Source organism: Drosophila albomicans, chromosome 2L (assembly GCF_009650485.2).
Source record: "Drosophila albomicans strain 15112-1751.03 chromosome 2L, ASM965048v2, whole genome shotgun sequence".
Classification (NCBI taxonomy): Eukaryota; Metazoa; Arthropoda; class Insecta; order Diptera; family Drosophilidae; genus Drosophila; species Drosophila albomicans.
Window position 1 is genome coordinate 25,768,087 of NC_047628.2, and position 22,330 is coordinate 25,790,416.

General features: G+C 34.1%; 2 protein-coding genes across 2 annotated transcripts; both read left to right on the forward strand.

Annotated features, from left to right (window-relative positions):
• Positions 1-14,180: 14,180 nt before the first annotated feature.
• Positions 14,181-15,632, forward strand: LOC117564364 (C-type lectin domain family 4 member K-like). The gene is made up of 2 exons (XM_034243079.2): positions 14,181-14,297; positions 14,827-15,632. Exons 1-2 carry the CDS (start codon positions 14,241-14,243, stop codon positions 15,508-15,510), a joined length of 741 nt encoding a protein of 246 aa, XP_034098970.1. The 5' UTR covers positions 14,181-14,240; the 3' UTR covers positions 15,511-15,632.
• Positions 15,633-16,010: 378 nt separating this feature from the next.
• LOC117565647 (C-type lectin domain family 4 member K-like) lies at positions 16,011-17,141 on the forward strand. The gene is made up of 2 exons (XM_034244861.2): positions 16,011-16,109; positions 16,404-17,141. The coding sequence occupies exons 1-2, from the start codon at positions 16,053-16,055 to the stop codon at positions 17,085-17,087; spliced, it is 741 nt and encodes a 246-aa protein (XP_034100752.1). The 5' UTR covers positions 16,011-16,052; the 3' UTR covers positions 17,088-17,141.
• The last annotated feature ends 5,189 nt before the right edge of the window (positions 17,142-22,330 follow it).

The following is a 22,330-nucleotide window of genomic DNA, read 5'->3' on the forward strand; positions in this document are numbered from 1 at the left end:
GGAAAAATAAAATATGTTGCTGCTGTTGTTGCTTCCCAAGTAGAGGAAAGTCGAGCCATGTCCTGCGGAATGTCAAACAAACGAGCCAACCATCAACTTTATGGCCAAATAACACAAATTACAGAGGCCAAAAATGAAAACACAAACACAACAATTGACTGCAGTCAATACCAGAAAAAAAAAGAAAACTGGATATAAAGTGTAGCAAGTGAAACATTAAATGGAAGGACATCTCGTCAATATTCTGCACATTACATAAACAAACCCAAAAAGAACCCAACTTATTTTATATAAGCCCAGATACAAGCCAAGTTAAGCCAATAGGATAACTGATTTGGAAGGCAAGTGAGGCAAAAAACTGAAGTAGAACTATGATTAGTTGTGGATTTGTGTTGAAAACTAGTTTTATAATAATTTGAGAGGTTCTTCTTGGGGAGAAATTGCAATTTCTATTATTACAAAAAACTCTTATAAAATATTCAATTTTGTTGAAACTATTTCTGAAGCATTTGAAGATGTTTTTGTATACTAAGGAGTAATTTCAAGTTCTTCTTTGTGATTTAAAGTAATCAAGTTCAGTATGCCAAAGCCAAGTCTGTTGTTTATTGGCTTGCCGTTGATTTTACAAAACATTTTTTAAAACTCAACAACTCGATGAAATTTAAATTCAGCAGCAAATTACTAAAAACAAGTAAGAAGGCTGTGAGATACCTTCTTCCCATTTTGAATAAGACGAAGACAGTGCGGTATTATTCTTAAAATATACCAAATTAATATACCGCAAGATAACTAAAATATACTAAATTCTATATTTGGTATATTGATAAAGTACTACATTCGAAATATGCTGTAGAATAAAAAAATATACCAGATTGTTAAACTACTTGTCCAATTCTGCTTTCGTCTTATTATTCTTAAAATATACCAAATTAATATATCGCAAAAGAACTAAAATATACCGAATTCTATAGTTGATATAGTACTACATACAATATATAATACTATTGAGTATAAAATATACCAGATTGTTAAACTACTTATCCAATTTTTTTTTTGTAGTCAAATACGGTATATCAATATACTAATACCAAATATAGCTTAATGTATATTTTAGTATTTATTTGGTATAATGATTTGGTATATCTTATACTTATATCAAATACAGCACATGATATATTTTAGTATTTATGCGGTATACTCATATCAAATATGACATACGGAATATTTTAGTATTACTTTATTTCATTTTAGAAACAAGGAAAACCTATGCCAAACTTTTTAAATATTATATATTAGAGCTATCTTTCACATAAATATATGACATCATTATCTAAAGAATCATTTGAATTGTGGCTAGAAATTTCGAAATTTTCGCAGCTAAATTTCTTTGTTTAAAACTCATCTAAATATGGCATATTAGAGATCTGCATTTAGTTGAGTTGCTGCCAAAAATGCAGACAATCCAAAATGTTTTGCGATAATTTGTTTTATATCTCGATATATAGTATAGTATATATATATATATATTTTTAGCCTGTTCTCTCTCTCACTCAGTGGTTTGACAGTTGTATATTTAATGCGAGAAGTTGCAGCTTCAGTTCTGAGATTTGACTCGCTCTGGGCACACCCCTTTACCCCCTCAGTGCCCCCCTCTTTGTCATGCCTTGCTCTTATCTCTAGCTCGACAAACATTCCGACACACAGCAACAAGAAAAAAAGGAGTACAGGAATAAGAGGATATCATTTGGTCGCCTCGCTTCTCTCTTTCTCTCTCACTCTCTCACTCTTTCTCTGCTTCACTCGCTCGTCAACTGTTGTCTCCGTTGTTTGTTTTGATGGAAACCAGCTCAGCTTCCCCCCGCCTTGCACTGTTGCCTCCCCCTTTTGCTAGTTGTGCAAAAGTTTTGTGTGCGGACAACACCCACAAAAATGTCCTGAGCTGAGCTCCGTTCCCTCTGTCCTTGCTTGTCCATTATCCTTGTGGCGCATGTTTGTCTTTCATCATTCTTTCTCTCTCTCTTTTGCTGCCGTTGCTGCTGCTATTTGTTTTTGGTTCGTTCGCTCGTTCGTTGGTTTTTTTTTTTTTTTTGCTCTTGAATTTATGTTTTTTATGCTCTGCTTTTCATCTATGTATTTTTCCTCAGCATTTTTGCTGACCACGAACCAGCGAATGGAACCTACAAAACACTCCACACTCGCCACATTCATGTCCTTGTCTTTATCCTTGCTCACTGTTCTGACTGCTCCCAGTCGCCGTGTCCTTTTTGCTCGACCAATGTCCTGTCTTCTACACTAGAGCTCTGTCTCTCTGTCTGTCTCTGCATCGTGTGGCGTACATTTTTCTTATTTGCAATAAATTTGGTTATGAATGTTCGTTCTGGCCTCCTCCTCATCGTTGCTGTTGTTGTTGTTGCTGTTGCGAATTGTACATAATTTTCACAATTTTGATGTTAACTTGAAAATTTACGATACGATATTTTGAAATGATGGTTCGCCTGCTCTTCCGACTGCCCAACTCACTTCAAATCCCTCACCAACTCCAACTCCATCTCCATCTTCTTCTATCTACTTCTGCTCTTCTCTCGATTTCATCTATCGTTCACAACTTGCAACTTGCCCCCCCGGAATGGCATTAAAAATTCAGTTTTACGACTTTCAGTTTTGCTGCAAACAAAAAAAAGACTGCACTGCACAACTTTTGGGGGCTTCTGGCATTTTGATTCGTTTTGATTCGTGTGTGGCGAGTGTAAATTTAAAGTGTGTGGGGAAGAAGTCGACGTTCGCAATTTGTCACCTGATTTATTTGGCCATAAACACAAACATCTTCTAATTTCAGAATTTATCTCACAAATTTGCGAACATCTCGAGGTAAATGTGCGCAAATGAGACATAAAGTTGTGTATGAAGAGAAGCATTTTAATTGGTCTAAAGATTGTTTCATACTATTTGAGATTCCATTTCTATTATTCACTATTTTTGGCAAACAATTAAATTAGTTTGTTTAATGCTTCTCATTGAAAATTCCTTCAATTTTTTATTGCTGATCATTTTACTATTGACAACTATGCTGACAATTTAGTATATATGTATGTAAAGGGACTTATTTGGTATATCAATATACTGATACGAAATGTAGACATACTTGGTATATCTACATTTGGTATTATTGCATTGATATACCAAATATGTCCTTATAGATACCAAATATGGCATACTTTAGTATTAATTCAGTAATTAACTTGGTATATTTTAGTGATAATACAGTATATACCGTAGTTTAGTATTTATTTGGTATATTAATTCGGTATATTTTATTTAATATATAATGAAATTTAATCGATATATTAGTTTGTTATAATTTATAGCATATGTATATTTTGGCATTTCTTCGGTATGTTAATTTGGTATACTAATGCCAAATAAAGCATACCGTGTATTTTAGTATTTATTTGGTATATTTTACGAACCCTTCCGAACTTGGTTCCTGTTATTAAAAAGGGGGGGAGGATATCTCACAATCGAAAGGATCTATAATATTTTAAGGACTTTCGTTCAATATCATTAAAGTTTGAAATAAGATTTATGTTTGTTTTTTTCAATATTTTATTAATGTTTTCACTAATTACTTTTGAAATAACTGCGAAAGCTGCTACTGCTAATATTGTGTTTACAACAATTTGGAAATGTTATCATTGAAATAACTCTCATTGTTCATCTTTTCCCGGTATTAAGATCCCGGTGCTCAATATAAAAAACATATTGATTAATTTCCATATAAGAACTTCAACCAAAAAAGCATGAACATATTCATGTAAATGTTGGCAAGTGTTAAATAAAATGAAATTCGACACTTGGATTGAATAAAATTCTCCTTTCGAAAGTAATTTGAATGGGGGAAGCACACACTTTATTAAAACCAAAAATTTCGCAGTTTATGATTGCAGATGAAATGTCAAAAAATTGTCAAACAAAAGAATGGCTCTGAATGCTGCTTTGTTTTCTTCTATTTTTGGTGGCATTGTTAAGCATTAGAAGGGGGGAAGGCGACAATGTAAGTAGCCTTGGACAGGCTGCATGAAGTGTCTGGCATAATTATGTATCAAAATGCCACGCCCACTCACACGTCAGTGAAATGCCTGCAGCTCGCCCCCGAATGAGAAGCAAACAAGAGTTGACAAACCCGAATTGCGATTTTAGCAAAAACAAAACAATAGACGAAATAAATTTTTTTCGTGCGAGATTTTTCAGCTGTGTCAAAAAATTGTCACCACGATGTGTGTCCTCTGCTTCTTCTTCTTCTTCTTCTTGTTCATCTGCTCTCCGGCAAAATGGCAATCTAAAATGTTAACCAGGCCCAGACACACACACACACACACATAAGCATTCACATTCATTCACATGAGGCAACTGTCAAGAGGGAAAATGTGAGTTACATTTGCTGCGAACAATTTGACAGTTGATATTTTTGAAAATTGTTGAGCGAAAAATGCGCCGAAACTGAAACTGAAAGCTCAACACACACACGAAATGGGAAATTGCGAATGAACATTTTGTGAATGTGAATGTGAATGAGAATCGGAATCTGAATGCGAATGCGAATGGCAAGTGGGCAATGGAAATGAGAATGGAAATGGAAATGGGAATGGAAATGGCTGCTGAATTTTGAGCATTGACATCAAAAATATAAAATGGGCAGCAAACATTTTCGATTTATTTCTAATTAGAGACAACTTTTTGTTCAACTTTGTTGTTGCTGTTGTTGTTGTTGTTCGGTTGTCATTTGCTTGTGTTTTGGCCGTTTTGTTTAATGAGTTTGAACATTTGCTCGCAGCTGAAATTATTTGACAGTTGTCATTTTGACAGTTTTGCGCAAAATTCTGCTAAAAACGGTTTGAGGTCTATGGGCTTGGTCATAAAGTGATAGGGCAGCAACGACTAGAAAATACCCTATATCTATAAAAACTTAAAAGTGAATTGGTAAAACTATAAAAACGTCTATAAAAAATATTTAACATCTTTGCTAGTCCCTGAAATACTCTTTCACTTTAGTTTGCTATAAATCAATATTCTTAAAAACATTCTATTTTGAGCTTCAAAGAAATTATATACTAGCTATAAATAGCCAATTAAGTATTTTCAAATTTGTTAAAAAATAGTTTTTTGAAGGAAATAAAAATGAAATTAAATATACAAAATTTTGAAAAAGTTTCTCTACGTTAATCAGTAAATATTTTGGTAAACAATTTTAGTTGTCAACAAAAATATTTCTGCTAAAGTATTTCAGGTTCTACTTTGACGCAGCCAACTTAATAAGGCAAAGTTAGCTAACCGCAGTCAACTTAACAAGCCTATTTAAACGTTTAAAACCCTTTTGAAAGAAGCATTTTTTTAAAGGAAATGAAAATGAAATTGAATACATCAAAATTTGAGAAAATGTTTTTGTAATAATTCGTAAATTTTTGCTCAATAAATTCAGTTCCCATTAATGATATTTACACTAAAATATTTCCATTTCTATTCTGTTGCAGCCAACTTAACAAGGCAAACTAAGCTAACCGCAGCCAACTTAACAAACCTATTAAAACGTTTCATTAGCTTTATCTCGTTTCTCATAGTTTGTTAGTCATTCATTGATTGTGCGCGTGTGTGTGTGTGCGTTTTGCTGCTCAGCATTTTGTGACAAAAGCGCCGAAAATGCCATTAAACATGTTGTACCCATTAAGAGAAATCATTTAGCCAAATTAATTAACTTGTTGTTCTTGGCGACAACAATTATCGAGAGTGAAAAGAACGCTTCCATCATCGTAAAATATTTGCCGATGATGCGTGAAAATTAATAAAAATTAAATACATATATCGTCGAGTGTATTCATATATTTGAATATCGTGAAAGGCAGAAATATATATATGGATGGATGTGAGAATACTTACCAAATAAATGGAAAGCATTTCACTTCAGCTTCATTCTCGAGTTTGTTTTTTTTGTTTTTGGTTGGGGACCATTAAATCATAATAAAAAATGATAATTGCGATTTTCACCCGACGAATCGTAAATAATCTCGAGTCGCCTCGTCGAGGCAGACAAGTGTAAGTCGTGATTCAAATTGACGTGTCAACAATTAACATAACTCTCAGCTGAATGTTACTCGTCGTTCTCGCCAAAGTCCCACGCATTTGAATTTCCGCATTTTGGAACATCTCGAAAAAAAGAAATGCACTTTACCAGCAGCAAATCGCTCTCTCTCTCAGATCTCGTCAATATCTCTGTCCGCAGACTCGTAAATTGAATCAATGTGCAGTGCAGTGGCTTCGCGACCCGCGGTCGAACAGTTCGGAGACACTTCTCTACCCTCCCCTCTCTCCCTCTCTGCCCCCACTTCCTGCTTTTCTGTGTTGACACAACGGATTTGTTTCGTCGCGTGGGTGGTTTCACTGTGAATGAGAGATGAGAGATGATGATGATGGTATTCTTCATGGGTTGTGAAAGAACTTTTTTTTGTTGGCTGCTGGCAAATGAAAATATTTGAGAAATAAATAAACTAATAAATCATTATGTTAAATTGGCACAATACGAGTATTTATTTAACGCCTGCCTTGAGGTTCTGTTTTAAATGAAAATAGAAATGGAAACATGTGTATGTTTGCGGCCAAAATGCTTGGCATGTTCGCTGTCATTCAGCCTCAAGTTTACATCTGCTTAGCAGCTAGCCTGCCAGCCACACAGTCGGTTGGATAGTCGGATGGACAGATGCCATTAAGGCGCACACTCGCGGATCACTTTTGGGGATCTATTGCGAAAATAAAAACACTGATCCGCAGGATTATCGCCGCAAGAACTTTGTTTGAAAAATGTTTTGCCCTCCACTTAAAAATAGACGCCCATTTAATTTACATTTTTTGTATAAATAAATTTCAAATATTTGAGATAGTCAACGGTTTAACTATTTGCTATAAATATGTGCTAAATCAATAAAGCATTAAAATTTTTGAATATTCGAGAATGCTGGGAATTTAATGCTAATTATAATTTTTGAATGGTTGATTAGAGATTGCTCTGTGAGAAGCGTTTAATAATTCGTTTGGCTTTGCCTGAAATTTTGTATGCTAACTAAAAATATGGATAGTACAATTTATGAATCTGTATTATATAATACATTATATTTACAATAATCGTTTTTTATTTATAAAATAAATATAGGATAAAATCATTCGAAAAGCGGGTATTTCAAAATTAACGTGAAGTTTTTATTTTTAATTATAAATCTGTTAAACTCTTAAGTCTTTGCTTTTGTTAATAAAATAATTATCTAATTAAAACCAAAAATCGTACATAGTGCTGAAGCAAGAGTTTAAATAAAAATTTGTGGAATTGTGACGGGTTGTATTTGTTTTGGTTAACATTTTGGTAGATTTTATACTCATGTATCGTAGCAAAGGTATCATAACGTTTTTAATGTTAAATATATTTTATATACCGCTAAAATACTAAATTACCAAATACTAAAATATATACTGATATACCAAATACCAAATTCGGTATATTTTTGTATTTTCCAGTATAAAACAAATACAACTTTTGATATATTATAGTATTTTTTCAGTATATAAAATATACTATCACATATATTATTATATTACCAAATAATGTACTTAGTATATTTTGGTATTTTTATACTATACTATACTACTATACTATACTACTATACTATACTACTATACTATATACTATTATGTATATTAATTTAATTATTAAGTTATTTGTAATATACATACCAAATATAGCATTTGGTATATCTTTTCTCGATATATGGACTTTTTAAAAAAAATTTTACTTCTATTGAAAATGGGTAACGAGTGTAATCTATTTTGAATATTGTAAAAAGTTATTTAATTTCTCATTAAATTAAAAGCTGATTACATTACCTACTAATTAATAACTAAATTTCTGAGACAATTCTCTGTTCAATAAAATACCAAAACGCCTCAATTATCACACTTTTTTCTTTCAACACTTCTCAATGGCAATTTAATCCGCATGTGTTTCTTCGGCTTATCCATATATGAACTTAACTACATGTTTCTTTAGCCATTTGTGTGCTCCCCCCTTGGCATTATTATTTGCTAACTGACTGCCTGTATTGTTATGTATTCTTTATTATACCATTAGAATGGTCAATCTGCGTGTAGTACTTTGAGTTTACAGTCGTTGCGTGTGTGAGCATGTAAATTCCAAGCGAGCGAGATGATGTAAGAAGCTAGTCTCTTGTCGTAAAAGTGTCTGCACATTTGCTCTGGGTCCGTGTAATTGGCTCTGATTTGTGCAAATCGCTGCTGACGCGTTGCCCATTGAGAAGACAAAAGTGAACAGACGCCGTCGCGGCGCAGCAAAAAAAACAACAAAAAACCGAAAAAAGTGGCAAACAAAAAAAAACAGAGCAGAAAAGGAAAATAAGGCAAATAAAATATGGTTATTTTATGTGCAGAAAAAAAAGGCGCAAGTGAAAATGCCAAATTTAATGATATACTTCAATAAAAACTGTTGGCCCTGCCACCGCTTAGACGGCGGCAATATGATGATGCAGCATTGTATATGTGTTTGTGTGTGTGTGTGTGTGCGTTGCACGTCCGCATTCTTGCATCGAACATTAATTTACAAAATATTAACAACATGAGCAAGCAGCGACAGCCAAAAGGAGCAAAGGAGCTAGAAGGCGGGTAGAAACTGCGCCAACTTTTTATTAATTGCAACGAAGCGACAAATTTTTTGTGCAACAAAAATTTTGCATTCACAGCAAATAAAGTTGCAGGCGGAGCCATCAGCATGATCATTATCATCATCATCGTCATCGTGGAGAATGTTTTTCTGCACATGCAAATTGCCTTCGTTGTTTGCCACACTCAATGACAAGTGGATGTCAACTTGAGAGAGCATTGCAACTGCAGCAGCGACAGAAGCGGCAACAAACTGAGGCAGCTCCATCGATGTCGCCACATCGAGTTGACAGTTTTTGGCTGGCGCAAAAGGCGGCCAATAAATAACAAGTGAAAAACAAATGGAAAATATTAAAAACTGACGGATGGCTGCGTTTATCGTGTCCCTCCCCTCTCTCTTTTTCTCTCTCTTGCACTCTCCCTCCCGCTCACAATTCATCTTCACGCTCTTTTTGGAGGGGAACAAAGCGCCCCAGAGCAGTCAAGACAAATGAGTGCAAGCTGACGCCCTGCAGCGGCGTCGCATTCACCAAGTTCAATGTTTGCCACAGATCACAGTGGGGCAAGATATGTACAAAAGTGAAGCGAAAAACAATCATACAAAAATTTTACGACAATTCAATTATACAATACGTTTATAAAGCAAAACTATCAATTTAACATATAAAATTTTCTATTCCATTCCAATACTTCCTTTTTGTTAATCGTCGAAATGCTGTCTTGTAATTTTAATCATTTTTGAAGTTTTGTTGAGTTTATAAAGCAAAATTATTATTTCAATATACTATTTTCTACTCCATTCAAATTTAAAGCAAAATTATCAGTTATTATATTAAATTGTCGATTCCATTCAAAACATTCTATTTTGTTGATCTTATAAAATACAGTTTTCAATATATTTAGAACAACTATCATGTAATTTAAATCAGCTCTGAATTATAACTCATAATTTTTTATAAAACAATGTTATTTAATACTTTATGGAAGATCAAATTGTGCAAACTAACTTGGGTAGAAATATCAGCCTTTTTAGCTATTACACAGTCAGCCAGTAATTCCACACTAACCATTTCATATAATAATTTATGTAATTGTAGATTACTAAAAGAGTTGATATACTTTTCATTTTTAAAACAAAACAATAAAATTTTTATAAAATTTAGTACTCAAAAGTATTTCCAAAAAATTCACCACGGTATAACAAACTTCATCCCACTGTGCCTGCAACATTTGCTTCACTACTTGTAGCCTTGCCATTTGCTATGCAATGCAAAATGCACACAAATGTCTCTATTAGTGCAATTTAGAGCAGGACACAAAGGAAACGAGGGAAAGCTAGAGAATATATGTACGTATATAAAATCAAAGAGATAAAAAATAAACATAAAAGAAGTAACGCTTTGAATTCGATTTCAATTTCAATGTGAAATTTGTATTTGAATTTTTCGAGTTGATCTCGATGTTTGATTGCCGCATAATTTAATGCTGATGAGCCGCGTTGATGGGTCGTGAAAGGCATTTTACATAATAAAACGAATATAAACACATCTGCCCCCAAAATGCTGAGCACTCCGGGGAGACAACAAAACACACACACACACACACACTCTTAGAGTGAAAGAAATTTGAATAAATATATAAATTGCTGTAAATCACAATCAAGCCAATCGAAGAGAGAAAGATACACATACGAGATACACCCACTATTTATAATTTCTTGTATCTTTCGGCTGCCATTCAGTCGCGACGTTTTGTCGCCCAGCGACAATTTCATCATTGAATCAGCTCTTTTGGTCTAAAACCCAAGGCATATTTATGACTAACGTCTGTCATATATTTGTTTTATATAGCACGCAACACTCTATCAAATTGACCGAAGAGAAACATTTCTTTATGCGACAATCTTCATAGTTTCTGGAATAAAAAACACGAAAAATATCCATTCTAGCCATCGATTGAAAAGTGCTCAAGACAATTAGTTAAATCAACGGCAAATGCAGCAAAAGATACAAATGTATCTCGTCAGTAAATGGACGAAGGGGAAGGGGAGAAAGAGATGGAGGCGCGTCATTGTTGCTCCTGGCAATAAATAATCGCCAAAAATAAATGCGACGACACCATTTGTGTTAATATTAAAACAACTCATAAATTGTTATAAAAAAGCAGCGCAAAGAATTCATCAAAAAAATATATGCCGAGCATTTTCTAAAACAAATTTGAACACTTTGCGCTATTTTTGTGCAGATGATTGAGCTAATGGTAGATAATAAATTATAGATGAAAATTGTTGGATTAATATTATGTAAGAAACACAAAAATTTATAGAATTAAAAAGCTAAGAATGAATTATTTTTGTAAAACTGAAAAAATTATAAATTCTGTTAAAAACAAGTAAAACAGTGTGGTATTATTGTTAAATCATATCGAAAAATATACCACAAAAATACTAAAATATACCAATGAATGTGTTTGGTATATTAATTTACTAGATTTCAGCCAAAATGACTAAGACTCCTTTTTTCCCTATAATTTACTAAAGACCATGTTTTGTATATGGTAAAGTACTAGATTCGAAATATACTAAACAGATTAAAATATACCAGATTGAAAGCAGCTAAGACCCGATTACAGTAGATAAAAGCGAACATTTTCAATACTTTGAAACAGTTTAAAAAGTATTGAAAGCTAGGAATATATTAATCATTGGAAATCCATTATAACAAAATACATCCAGCTGTGAACATTAAAATAGCAGTGCATACAACCTACATATCTCTTCTTTATTATTAGCAGCTCGTAATTTGTCATACCAAAATATAAATTTTTATAAACATATGATCTCAATTTGTAATTCTATTTATATTCATGCTATTTCTATTTGATTATTTATGGATTATTTATTTGATCTTCCATATTTCTTCAAGTGAAATTCTAACCGCCCTCATATTGAACTCTTCTATTCCGATCATCTTTCCCCCAAGTGCTACAACAAAACGATCCTCGGCCTGTGTGCCACCATTTGACCCTCAACAAAAAAGGGGCAGAGAAGCACAATCAAATATCGTTGGAGATCGTATTCGCTTTGGCTTTTGGGTGATACTCGTATTTATTTAAAGTTTTTATTGAGTGCAAAAGTCTGAAATGTGGTGCAAATCTATGCATAGAAAAATAAACGACAGTGTTTTGCAATAATTTAGTTTATTGTGGCGTGTGGCGAGGCTAGTTGTAAGTTGCAAACTTGTGTCGAGTGTGGGTATTTGAACATGCTGCATGAGATTTGAAATTCAAGCAGCAATTGCTGCTGTTGCTGCTGGCCAACTAAACTAAGGCTGACCAATGGCTGCAAGAGTCATAAACAAAACGTTGAGGCCAAAAACAGGCAAACGCCAACGACAAGCAACGGACGACAGACGAGGCCAACAGCAACAACAACTGTGCTGTGCTGTGCAACAAAAAGTGGCAGACGCAACAAGGCAGCAAACATTCTCAACATGAGCAGCTGATATTTCACATAAACGACATAAACACTACGTCGAGCTGCGAGGATTGGCATCGCGGCATCGGCAATGGGGATCGCTCCACTGCGAAGGTGTAGCTGCAGCAACAGCAACAGCAACAACAACGGCATCGTCATCGCCAATTGCAACTGCAACGGCAGCAACTGTTGCTGGTAGCTGCTGCTGCTGCTGCTGCTGCTGACGACGCGGATGGACAACAAAGCAACTGCAAAAGTGCACGGCTGAAGGCCTGAGGTACAAGAGACTGAATCTTGCGGCCTGACGACGCCATCGCCATCGCCATTGCCACAGCAACTCCAACTTCAACTCCAACTGCAACTGCAACTGCCACAGCTCGAGGAGCAAATATATCAAATGCGATCGATCGCCAATGTCGGGAGCTCTTGTTGTGTTTTCATTTTTGCAGCGCGACGAAACACAAACTTTTCCACATTACGCAACGACTACAAAATACTCTTTAAAATTGCGTTACGAAGATCTGTCTGCAATCAGCTTTAAATATAATTCTTTTTTTGACGTAAAATTATATTGCAAATTTATCTGCCATTATTTTTAAAAATACTTCTTTATGGAGAACATGTATTTTAATATTTCGCTAGAAAGTTGGAACATTCTTTTGCAAATCATAAACTATATTAAAAATTAAAATTCTATAAGTAATTTTTAACAGTGAAATTGATTTTGAATATTTTCATTAGTAAGAGAAAAAATATATTTGGACTATTTAAAATACTAAAAGTAATTTGAAAAGTAGTTTAGTTTATTTTGAAATATTTTCTTTATTAAAAGAAAAAAGTGCTGTAAGAAATATTATGTTTACCGAATTTAAATTATATACTATATATTTTAGATTTAGATATTCCGTAACTTAAAATATATACAAATATAATCTAATTTTAAATTGTGTATAACTTCAAAACTTGTTTGTATATATATGTATTTTCAATTTTGAAATATTTAAACACACTTTTATAAAAAGAAGAATCCATTTTAATACTTAAGAATGACTATCAAAGTAATTTCTGATCTCTTACTGATATCTTCCCACTTTTGAAATCGATAAATCTTGGGGATTTCAACATGCTATAAGTCGTAAAACTAGAGGCGTTACGTAGTGCCCATGTAAGTCATAGCAGCAACCTGAGGCAATTGGGGAATGCAAATCCAATTTGATCTGTGCCGAATGCTTTTGTTCGATGTGGCAGCGGCTGCTGCAAAACTGGCAACTTTTTGCGAGCGAGAGATCAGAGATCTGTTTGCTGTATTCTGTTTGCTGTTTGGATGCTCCGTCTGTTGCAAGTTTCAGTTGGCTTCACTTCGGCTACCTTATAGGAGTACGCCTGCAATCGGATTGGCATTGGCAGCGGACCCTCAAAACTTTGAACTGTTGCGCAGACGACTGCGGACTTGTGCCGGCTTTCAGTTTGTTGTGGTCATCAAAGGACGGACATGGACACAGACATTGCCAACGACAGCAACAGCGACGCAACCAGACAGACACAAAATGTATATAAGCATTCGTTGTTGGTGCAACAACGACAACTGCAAGCAACGGTTGCATGCAACCGTCGCGATCGAGCGACTTTTAGCATGGCGACACTTTTTTTGCGCCTCCTCGCATTGTGTGCACAGCGTTTTTGGGCAAATGCTAAGATTTGCCATCACGATAGCCACGTTCAAGATATGCCACTAACCTCATTGTATCCCCCCCGCAGTAGGAATTACTCTTGTCTTCTCCCTTTGCAGGAATTTGCATACGCCACTCTTCGTTTCCGATTTATAAACTTAAATATAACACTCAGACTCAAAAGCGAAGCATCTAACGTAGTAAATGCGAATCAAATTCATTTGTTCTGGCAAAACAACTGAAACGCCAACTCAATCCGTATGAAATGCATTTGCTCTGATAAACTATATTAACAAATTAGCGTATTTAAAGTCGCTAATTCAAATGAAATGCTTTAGTCGTGTTTCAGTTTAAGCGAATTACGGTTTATCGAGATAAGTACAATGAATTTATTATTTGGATTTCTTGTTGTTCTGTTTGTTCTATCTGCCAATGCACAAGTAAGTTATATATTTAAAATTTTCAAAGCTTTGTTGTTGGAATTTGCGATTTATACCAAAAAAGTATATTTTCACATATGTTTAATCTTTACATACGCTACTCAAAGCTTAGAAGGATATTATAAATGAGTCATAGAATAGCGAAAAGTCTGAAAAATTAATTCTTCGATTTTGGTACACACCAAAAAATCCATAGTCTTAATGAGTTAGTATATATTAATACCAAATATACATTGTGTTGGTGTGTCTTAAATATAATTTCAGTATTTTGTTTAGCTCTGAAGAGTTTTGCTATTTCTTGAACAGAGTCAAAAGCCAACACGATCTAGCCATGTCTGTAGAAAATTTAAAACCTATTGAAATAATAATTTGATTCAGCAAAAACCTACTGTAGCTGTCGACTATTAAAATCTTTGCTTGTTTGGTATATTTTGCACTCTATGGTATATTTTAAATGCAGTAATATGCCATTATATCACCTATATATTTTGCCTATGAGATTATGATGAGTTTTGATTTTCATTTACAGAATTGGGGACCACCAAACACACAACCAGCCACATGCGAACGTTATTGTTTTCTTAGTATAATGCCGCTGCTAGAACATTGCAAAAAATTGCAGGATGAATTGAAACTTTTGAAGCACGAAGCGGAGAACAAATGCGATTCTACGATTGAGAATATGTTTAATTCACAAGATGAAAAGACCAAATTGCATTATTTTAACATACGACTTATAGCAGCCGGAATGGAGCAGAACTTGAGTTCGCTAAATGAAAAGGTAGAAGAATACCTTCCCGAGCGAATTGATGAAGTTATTGGGTTTCATACGAAAATTGGTTCCAAATATTATCATTTTGAAACACTTGAAAAAGTCAACTGGTTTGAGGCAGTTAACAAATGTTTGGAAAGGGGTGGACATTTGACTAGTATCAAAAATGAGGATGAGTTCAATGGAATCAAGGAGAAATTGAAGGAGAATGAAAATTATTGGATTGATATCAACGACTTAGCTGATGAGGGAGAATTCATTTCGATAGCAACGGGCCGAAAGCCTTCATACCTCAATTGGCATGCAAATGAGCCAAATAACCAAAATAATAATGAACATTGCGGTGACTTGTGGTACAAGCAGAAGGTTCACCTAATGAATGATGCCAAATGTGACGAGAAAAACTTATTTATTTGCGAACCTAAACACCAAGTGAAATAGGTGAAGTAAATACACACAAAATAATTCAATTGAGGAATATCATCTTCTGTAAATAATTGTAGCTAAAATACAATAATATTCGAAATAAATAAAATACTTTTTCATTGAGCAGATTATAAAAACATATATGTGCAAAATATTTACATATTATTTTAACATGTTCAAAAGCAAAGCAATTAATAAAATAAAGTTTAACATAATGTAATGGATTGACATTAACGATTTAGAAAAAGAGGGACAAATCACATTGATTACTACGAGTAGCATGGTGACATTTATTTTGCCCCTTCTTCTCCTTCTCTCTCCGCGCTTCCGATTAAAAAACTTTTATATAGGAATACAAGCTTATTCACTTTTTTTGTTGCAAAAGCGAATAAAATTCATTTGCTCTGGCCAACAACTGGCGTCTACTTAATCCGAATAAAATGCATTTGCTCTGGTAAACTTTACTAAAAATTAGCGTATTTATAATCGCTAATTTAAATGAAATGCTTTAGTCGTGTTTCAGTTTAAGCCAGTTACGGTTTATCGAGAAAAGCACAATGAATATATTCTTTGGACTACTTGCGTGTCTCTTTGTTCTCTCTGGCAATGCACAAGTAAGTGATATGTTTAATCATTACACCCAATATCCAGAGCCTATAAGGATATTATATACTATGAAATAGTAAACAAGACACAACAATTTTAAAGCTTAATTCCTCTATTTTGCGATTTAGTATCTAGTTATCCCAAATTAGGGATTAGGGCAAACCAATTTTAAAGATAAGTTCCTGGATTTTGCGATTCAGTATATATTTATAACCAGAATAATATTTTTGATGTTCTTTAGTGATTAAGTCGCTTTCTAACTTGCTTTTGAGACTATGATGAATTTGGATTTTGATTTCCAGAACCTTGGAGGATCGAACCAACTTCAAGCGATATGTGGACAGTATTGCCTTAAGCCTATACAAGCTCTCGTAGAATATGCAAAAAACTTGCAGAGTGAAGTGAAACAATTGAAGCTGGAAGCTGATAAACCGTGCGCCTCCAAGACTGTGAAAAAGTTAGAAATACAGGAGGAGAATACCGATTTGAATTTAACTAATATGCGACTTGTAGCTTCAACATTGCAGCAACAATTGATATCGCTAAGTGAAAAGATACAGAAAAAGCTTGCAAAGATCAACGAATACTTTGCTGTGCCTTATAAGAAAATTGGTTCGAAATATTATTATATTGAAGACACTGAAAAAGTCAATTGGTTTAAGGCAGTTAGCAAATGTTTGGCATTTGGTGGCCATTTGGTTAGCATCGAAAATGAGGATGAGTTCAATGCAATTAATGAGAAATTGCAGGCGAACAAAAATTATTGGATTGATATTAACGACTTGGCTAAAGAAGGAGAATTCATTTCGATAGCAACGGGTCAAAAGCCTTCATACCTCAATTGGCAACCAAATGAGCCAAATAACCAAAATAATAATGAGCATTGCGGTGAATTGAGGTACAAGGAGAAGGTTCATCTAATGAATGATGACAATTGTGTCGATAAAAAGTTATTTATTTGCGAACCTGATAACCAACTGAAATAGATATTGTGTATATACAATAAACATTCGATAGCAGCTAAAATAAAAAAATATTTGCTTTTTAATAAAGAAAAATAAAAATGTATGAACTACTGTAAACAAAAATATGAATAAAATTGTAGTTTTCATTAAGAAAAATACACTGCTTATAGTATTTATGTAAGATCTTATCTCAATTCAGCAACAAAGTTTATTGGATCATATATTTCTTACAAACTTATTTAAATCTTTTAATATTATTTAATACTCCGGATGATCCAAAAGTTATTTATAAGTACACTTTTAAAATAATGGAATTTCCCTGATCCGGTTCAAACAGACATCAGCTGAACTATGCTTCTTGCGAATTAATTAATTAATTAGGTGGGGAATACCCAACCTTGAATTCTATTTTTATAATTCCTAAAGTGAGACGCTCTTTCGCTGCTCTGATAACATATTCAATGACGTGTACTTAACTTATGCATTGACGTCTGTTAAAAACAATGACATAAATTATTTCACTCCGTGTCTTCAAATTGATAACCTCAAGATCAAATACATAACTCATATCGCACTTCGCTATATACTTTCATGGTATATTTTGGGTATTTAAGTTCGGTCTTTGCCAGTAGTCCATTAGTTCGACGAAAACATCACTGGTTAATGTTTTGATAATCAAAATGAATATAATAATATTTGGATTCCTTTTTTCTGTACTTGTTGTGCAAGGCATTGAGGAAGTAAGTACATATTGTAAATAAATTGTCCTTTCGATGATTCAAATTTCTGGTTTTTATATTTCATAGAGCTGCATAGATCCGAAGCAACTTGAATCATCGTGCGGAAATTATTGCCATAGAATCATAAAGCCTGCCTTGGATCATACTAAGGCTTTGCAGACACAAGTGATTGAGCAACATCAAACTACGAAGATATACGAACTAGAGGCTATGGAGAAGTTGATAGAAGCTAAATTTAGTTTTCAGGATAAAAAGATCGGACAGAAAATAACTGACTTACATAAAGCAACTGAAACATTATTGCAAAAAATTAAATCGCAAGATGAAAAGGTCGAGCAAAAACTGCAAGAACTACATAAACTGATAGAAGAGCAAAAATCAATAGCTCTAAAACCTTATCAAAAGATAGGGTCAAAATATTATTATATTGAAGAGACTCAAAAAGTTTACGGGGGTATGACATTTGAAGGATGTTTTCGAAAAAATGGGGTTTTGGTTGATATCCGAAGCCGAGAGGAGTACGATGCTATCAAGAAGAAATTAAAGGATGACGAAGATTATTGGATAGACCATTTAGATAAAGCGAATTTTACAGGCCTTGAAGCAATCTATCATGATTGGCATAAACGTAAACCAGTTTTAACATATTATACCACATGCGCAGAATTGAGCTCCTATCATAATCATAAAGTGAATGAAATTGATTGTCTTAAAGAATCATTCTTTATTTGTGAACCTAAGAATCAAATAATCGAATAATTGCAACTATGCACAAATATTTGAAATAAATAAAGAACTTCAATAACTTTTTGTGATAATTTTGTTCATCTTAATAATTTTTTGGACTTCTGATCTCGTTCTTATACCCGCTACCCATAGGGTAGAAGGGTATTATAACTTTGTGCCGACAAACAGATATGTAACACGTAGAAGGAGGCATCTCCGACCCTATAAAGTATATATATTCTTGATCAGTGTTAACAGCCGAGACGATCTAGGGATGTCCGTCTGTCCGTCTGTGTGTCTGTCCGTCTGTCCGTATGAACACTTAGATCTCAGAGACTATAAGAGATAGAGCTATAATTTTTTTTCGACAGCATTTGTTATGTTTGCACGCAGATCAAGTTTGTTTCAAATTTCTGCCACGTCCCCTTCCGCCCCTGCAAATAAAAAAATCGAATAACAAGCGTAATTTTAAAGCTAGAATTTTGGTAAATACAATAATAACTATAGTAGTTATGATTCCTGCAAATTTGGTTGCGATCAGATAAAAATTGTCAAAGTTATTAAAGAAATACTTTTGTATGGGCAAAAACGCCTACTTACTAGGGGTCTTAGTTGCTTTGGCTGACAATCTGGTATATTGTGCCGTCTATGGTATATTTTAAATGCGGTACTAGATCGATATACCATTTGGTATATTTTTAGTATTTTTGTAGTATATTTGGTATTTTTGGAGAATAATACCGCAAAATATATTGCTTTTATTCAAAATGGGTAGCGGGTGTCTCATAGTCGAGTACACTCGACTGTAGCTTTCTTACTTGTTTATTTTGAGATAATGTCGAGTGTTGGTTTTCAATGATGGAATTCGTTTGCTCAAAAATTTCTTGATACGGAATAGGGAAATCTCTCTCATCCGGTATGCTATGCAGCACATTTATTAGTGAAAGCTATAAACAATGTCTAATCTCTGCCCTTGGCTCTAGTTAATCTCAAGTTCAAATACATAAGACATTATCACAGTTTGCTATATACTTGTATGGTATATTTAGGGTATTTAAGATCCGCTTCTTATATCAACTACTCATAGGGTAGGCGGGTATTATAAATTTGTGGCTTTGTGAAAATGGATTTAAAAGGTAGAAGGAGTCACCTGCGATTCAATAATCTAGTATATCTACATATATAGAAAATATGGATTTTGGTATATTTTAGTATGTTTCTATATATTAAGGATATATATTAATAGTATTTTTTATATTTTTATATGATATACTTTAACGGTAATATCGCCTTTAGATTGGTAAGCTTTTATTTAAATTGATTGACTGGATTCACAGTCGAACAATGTGTATTTTGGGTATTTAAGTTCTGATTTTTATATTAGCTACTTATAGGCATTAGTAAATTCGTGCCTTAGTGGTCTTCGACCCCATAATCTAGTTCATTTATATACAAAAGCATACTCGACTGTAGCATTCCAACTTGTTGTTGATACGCAATTGGGCAAAACATTCCATTTTGATAACCTCAAGATGAAATACGTAAGTGAACTGTGATATGTTCACTATACGTTTGCGTGGTATACTTTGGGTATTTAAGTTCGGTTTTCGGCACAAGTGATTTAGTTCGATGAAAACATCAGTGCCTTAATATTGTGTGAATGAAAATGAATGTCATAATATTTGGAATTCTTTTTTCTGTCCTTGTTGTACATGGCATTGAGGAAGTAAGTACATTAAATAAATCGTCCTTTAGACGATTCAAAGTTATTTTTGTAATTCATAGAACTGCCGGGAATCGAGGGAAGTTGAATCAACATGTGACAATTATTGCTTTAAGGCCCTCAATCCTGTGTTACATCAAACGAAGGCTCTACAGAATCAAGTTACATATCATCAAACCGAGAAGCTGGTCGGCCTCGAGGCTATAGAGAAATTGATGGAAGCAAAAATGGCATCGCAGGATAAAGAGATCGAACAGAAATTTGAAGACTTACGAATTGCAACTGAATCAATGTTTCAGCAAATGAAATCGCAAAGTGAAAAGACCGAGCAGTATATGCAAGATCTACATAGATTTATAACAGTAGATGTTTTAGTGCCTGGACCGCTTTATGAGAAGATAGGTTCAAAATATTATTATATTGAAGAAGTTGAGGAAGTCAACTGGTTTCAAGCAGTTAACAAATGCTTGGAAATAGGTGGGCATTTGATTAGTATAAAAAATCAGACTGAATTCGATGCAATCATGGAAAAATTACCGTCTAATAGAGTCTATTGGATTGATATTAACGACTTAGCTGAAGAGGGAGAATTCACTTCGATTGCTACGGGCACCAAAGCAAGCTATTTGAATTGGGATGAGAATCAACCAAACCATTACGATGATAACGCACGTTGCGTCACATTAAATTTAGAGGAAGGTAGCAAAATGAATGTTTATATATGCTCCGCAGAATACGTATTTATTTGCGAATATAGACAGCAACTCGTTTAGGTGCATAAATAATTATGTAATAAAATCTTAAAATCTCTTACTTATTTACCAAAGTATGTTATAACATCTTAAAATCTCTGACTAAAATTGTGAACACTTTCGAAAATAAATAAAACAATCTTGTAAGCAACGTTTACATTTCTTAGCGTTTTAACGAAGTGAAATATAATAAATAAATATACAACTTTTATAAAACCTAATCGATCTAAAACCGATCTTTGCCTTTTTCGGTGCCGTTTCTCCAGTTGAAATCCATTGCTTTGAATGTTCCTTACTCGCTGGTGTATGGTGATGAATCCAGGTTTCGTCAACAATCACAAAACGACGAAAAAATTCGCACCCATCTTGACGAAAGCTTACTCGTGTGTAAAAATTCGTGTAAAATGTTTCCAACGCGTTCCCGAGAAATGTTTACAGCATTTGCAATCTCTCGCAGCTTGATTCGGCGATCATCCATGAACTTTATCCACAATTTCTAGTGTTGTCACCTCTCTGGGACGAGCCGGGCGATCATCGTCAAAAATGCTTGTCCGCCCGCGTTTAAATTCAGCAGTCCAATATTTTATTGTTGAAAACGATGGAGCTGAATTCTTATAAACTCTGTCTAACTCATTTTTAATATCGTCATTGGATTTCTCTTTTAAAAACAGAAATCTTATGACAGCACGATATTCGATTTTATTCATGTTGACGACAATGCAAAAGTGAATGCGCTAAAAGTCCCGCCAAAATTACCAGTATTAATACCGCATGAAACTTTCACAGTAATCAGCCGATAGAAAACACTAATCGAATAAAATATTTAAACAAAATTTTCTTTGTTTGGCCAACTTTTTATCTGCCCATCCTCGTATAATAAACAAACATAAAACTTTTATAAAACCTAATCTCACTTATCAATCAGACATTTAATTACGATTAAATCAAAATCAAAAATTCCCTTAAACAGAGCATGCTTAGAAATTTACTGATTGATAAATTCGTAATAAAATTTTCCAGCATGTCGATGGAAAAAAGTATTGCAACAACTTCAGCTGTAATTGGGTCCAAGTTCCAGCCCATTGTGTTCACCAATCAACCCGATGTGGAGGCGGATGTCAAGTTATCGCCGGGCCGTAAAAATCTGAAGCAATGGCTGGGTTGCTTGGTGCGTGTGACGCTGAGGAACAAACTAAGGTTGATGGGGATTTTCAGTTGCACGGATCATGATCAGAATGTGATTATAACCAACTGTAATGCATATCTGGCCAATGCGACAGCGATGTTCTCCAATGGCAATGTGATGGTGCCGGGCAACGAAAT

Coding starts and splice junctions, on each gene's coding strand:
- LOC117564364 (XM_034243079.2), top strand. CDS start 14,241: ATGAATTTATTATTTGGATTTCTTGTTGTTCTGTTTGTTCTATCTGCC. Junction 14,298..14,826: donor TTCTATCTGCCAATGCACAA/GTAAGTTATATA, acceptor TTTCATTTACAG/AATTGGGGACCACCAAACAC.
- LOC117565647 (XM_034244861.2), top strand. CDS start 16,053: ATGAATATATTCTTTGGACTACTTGCGTGTCTCTTTGTTCTCTCTGGC. Junction 16,110..16,403: donor TTCTCTCTGGCAATGCACAA/GTAAGTGATATG, acceptor TTTGATTTCCAG/AACCTTGGAGGATCGAACCA.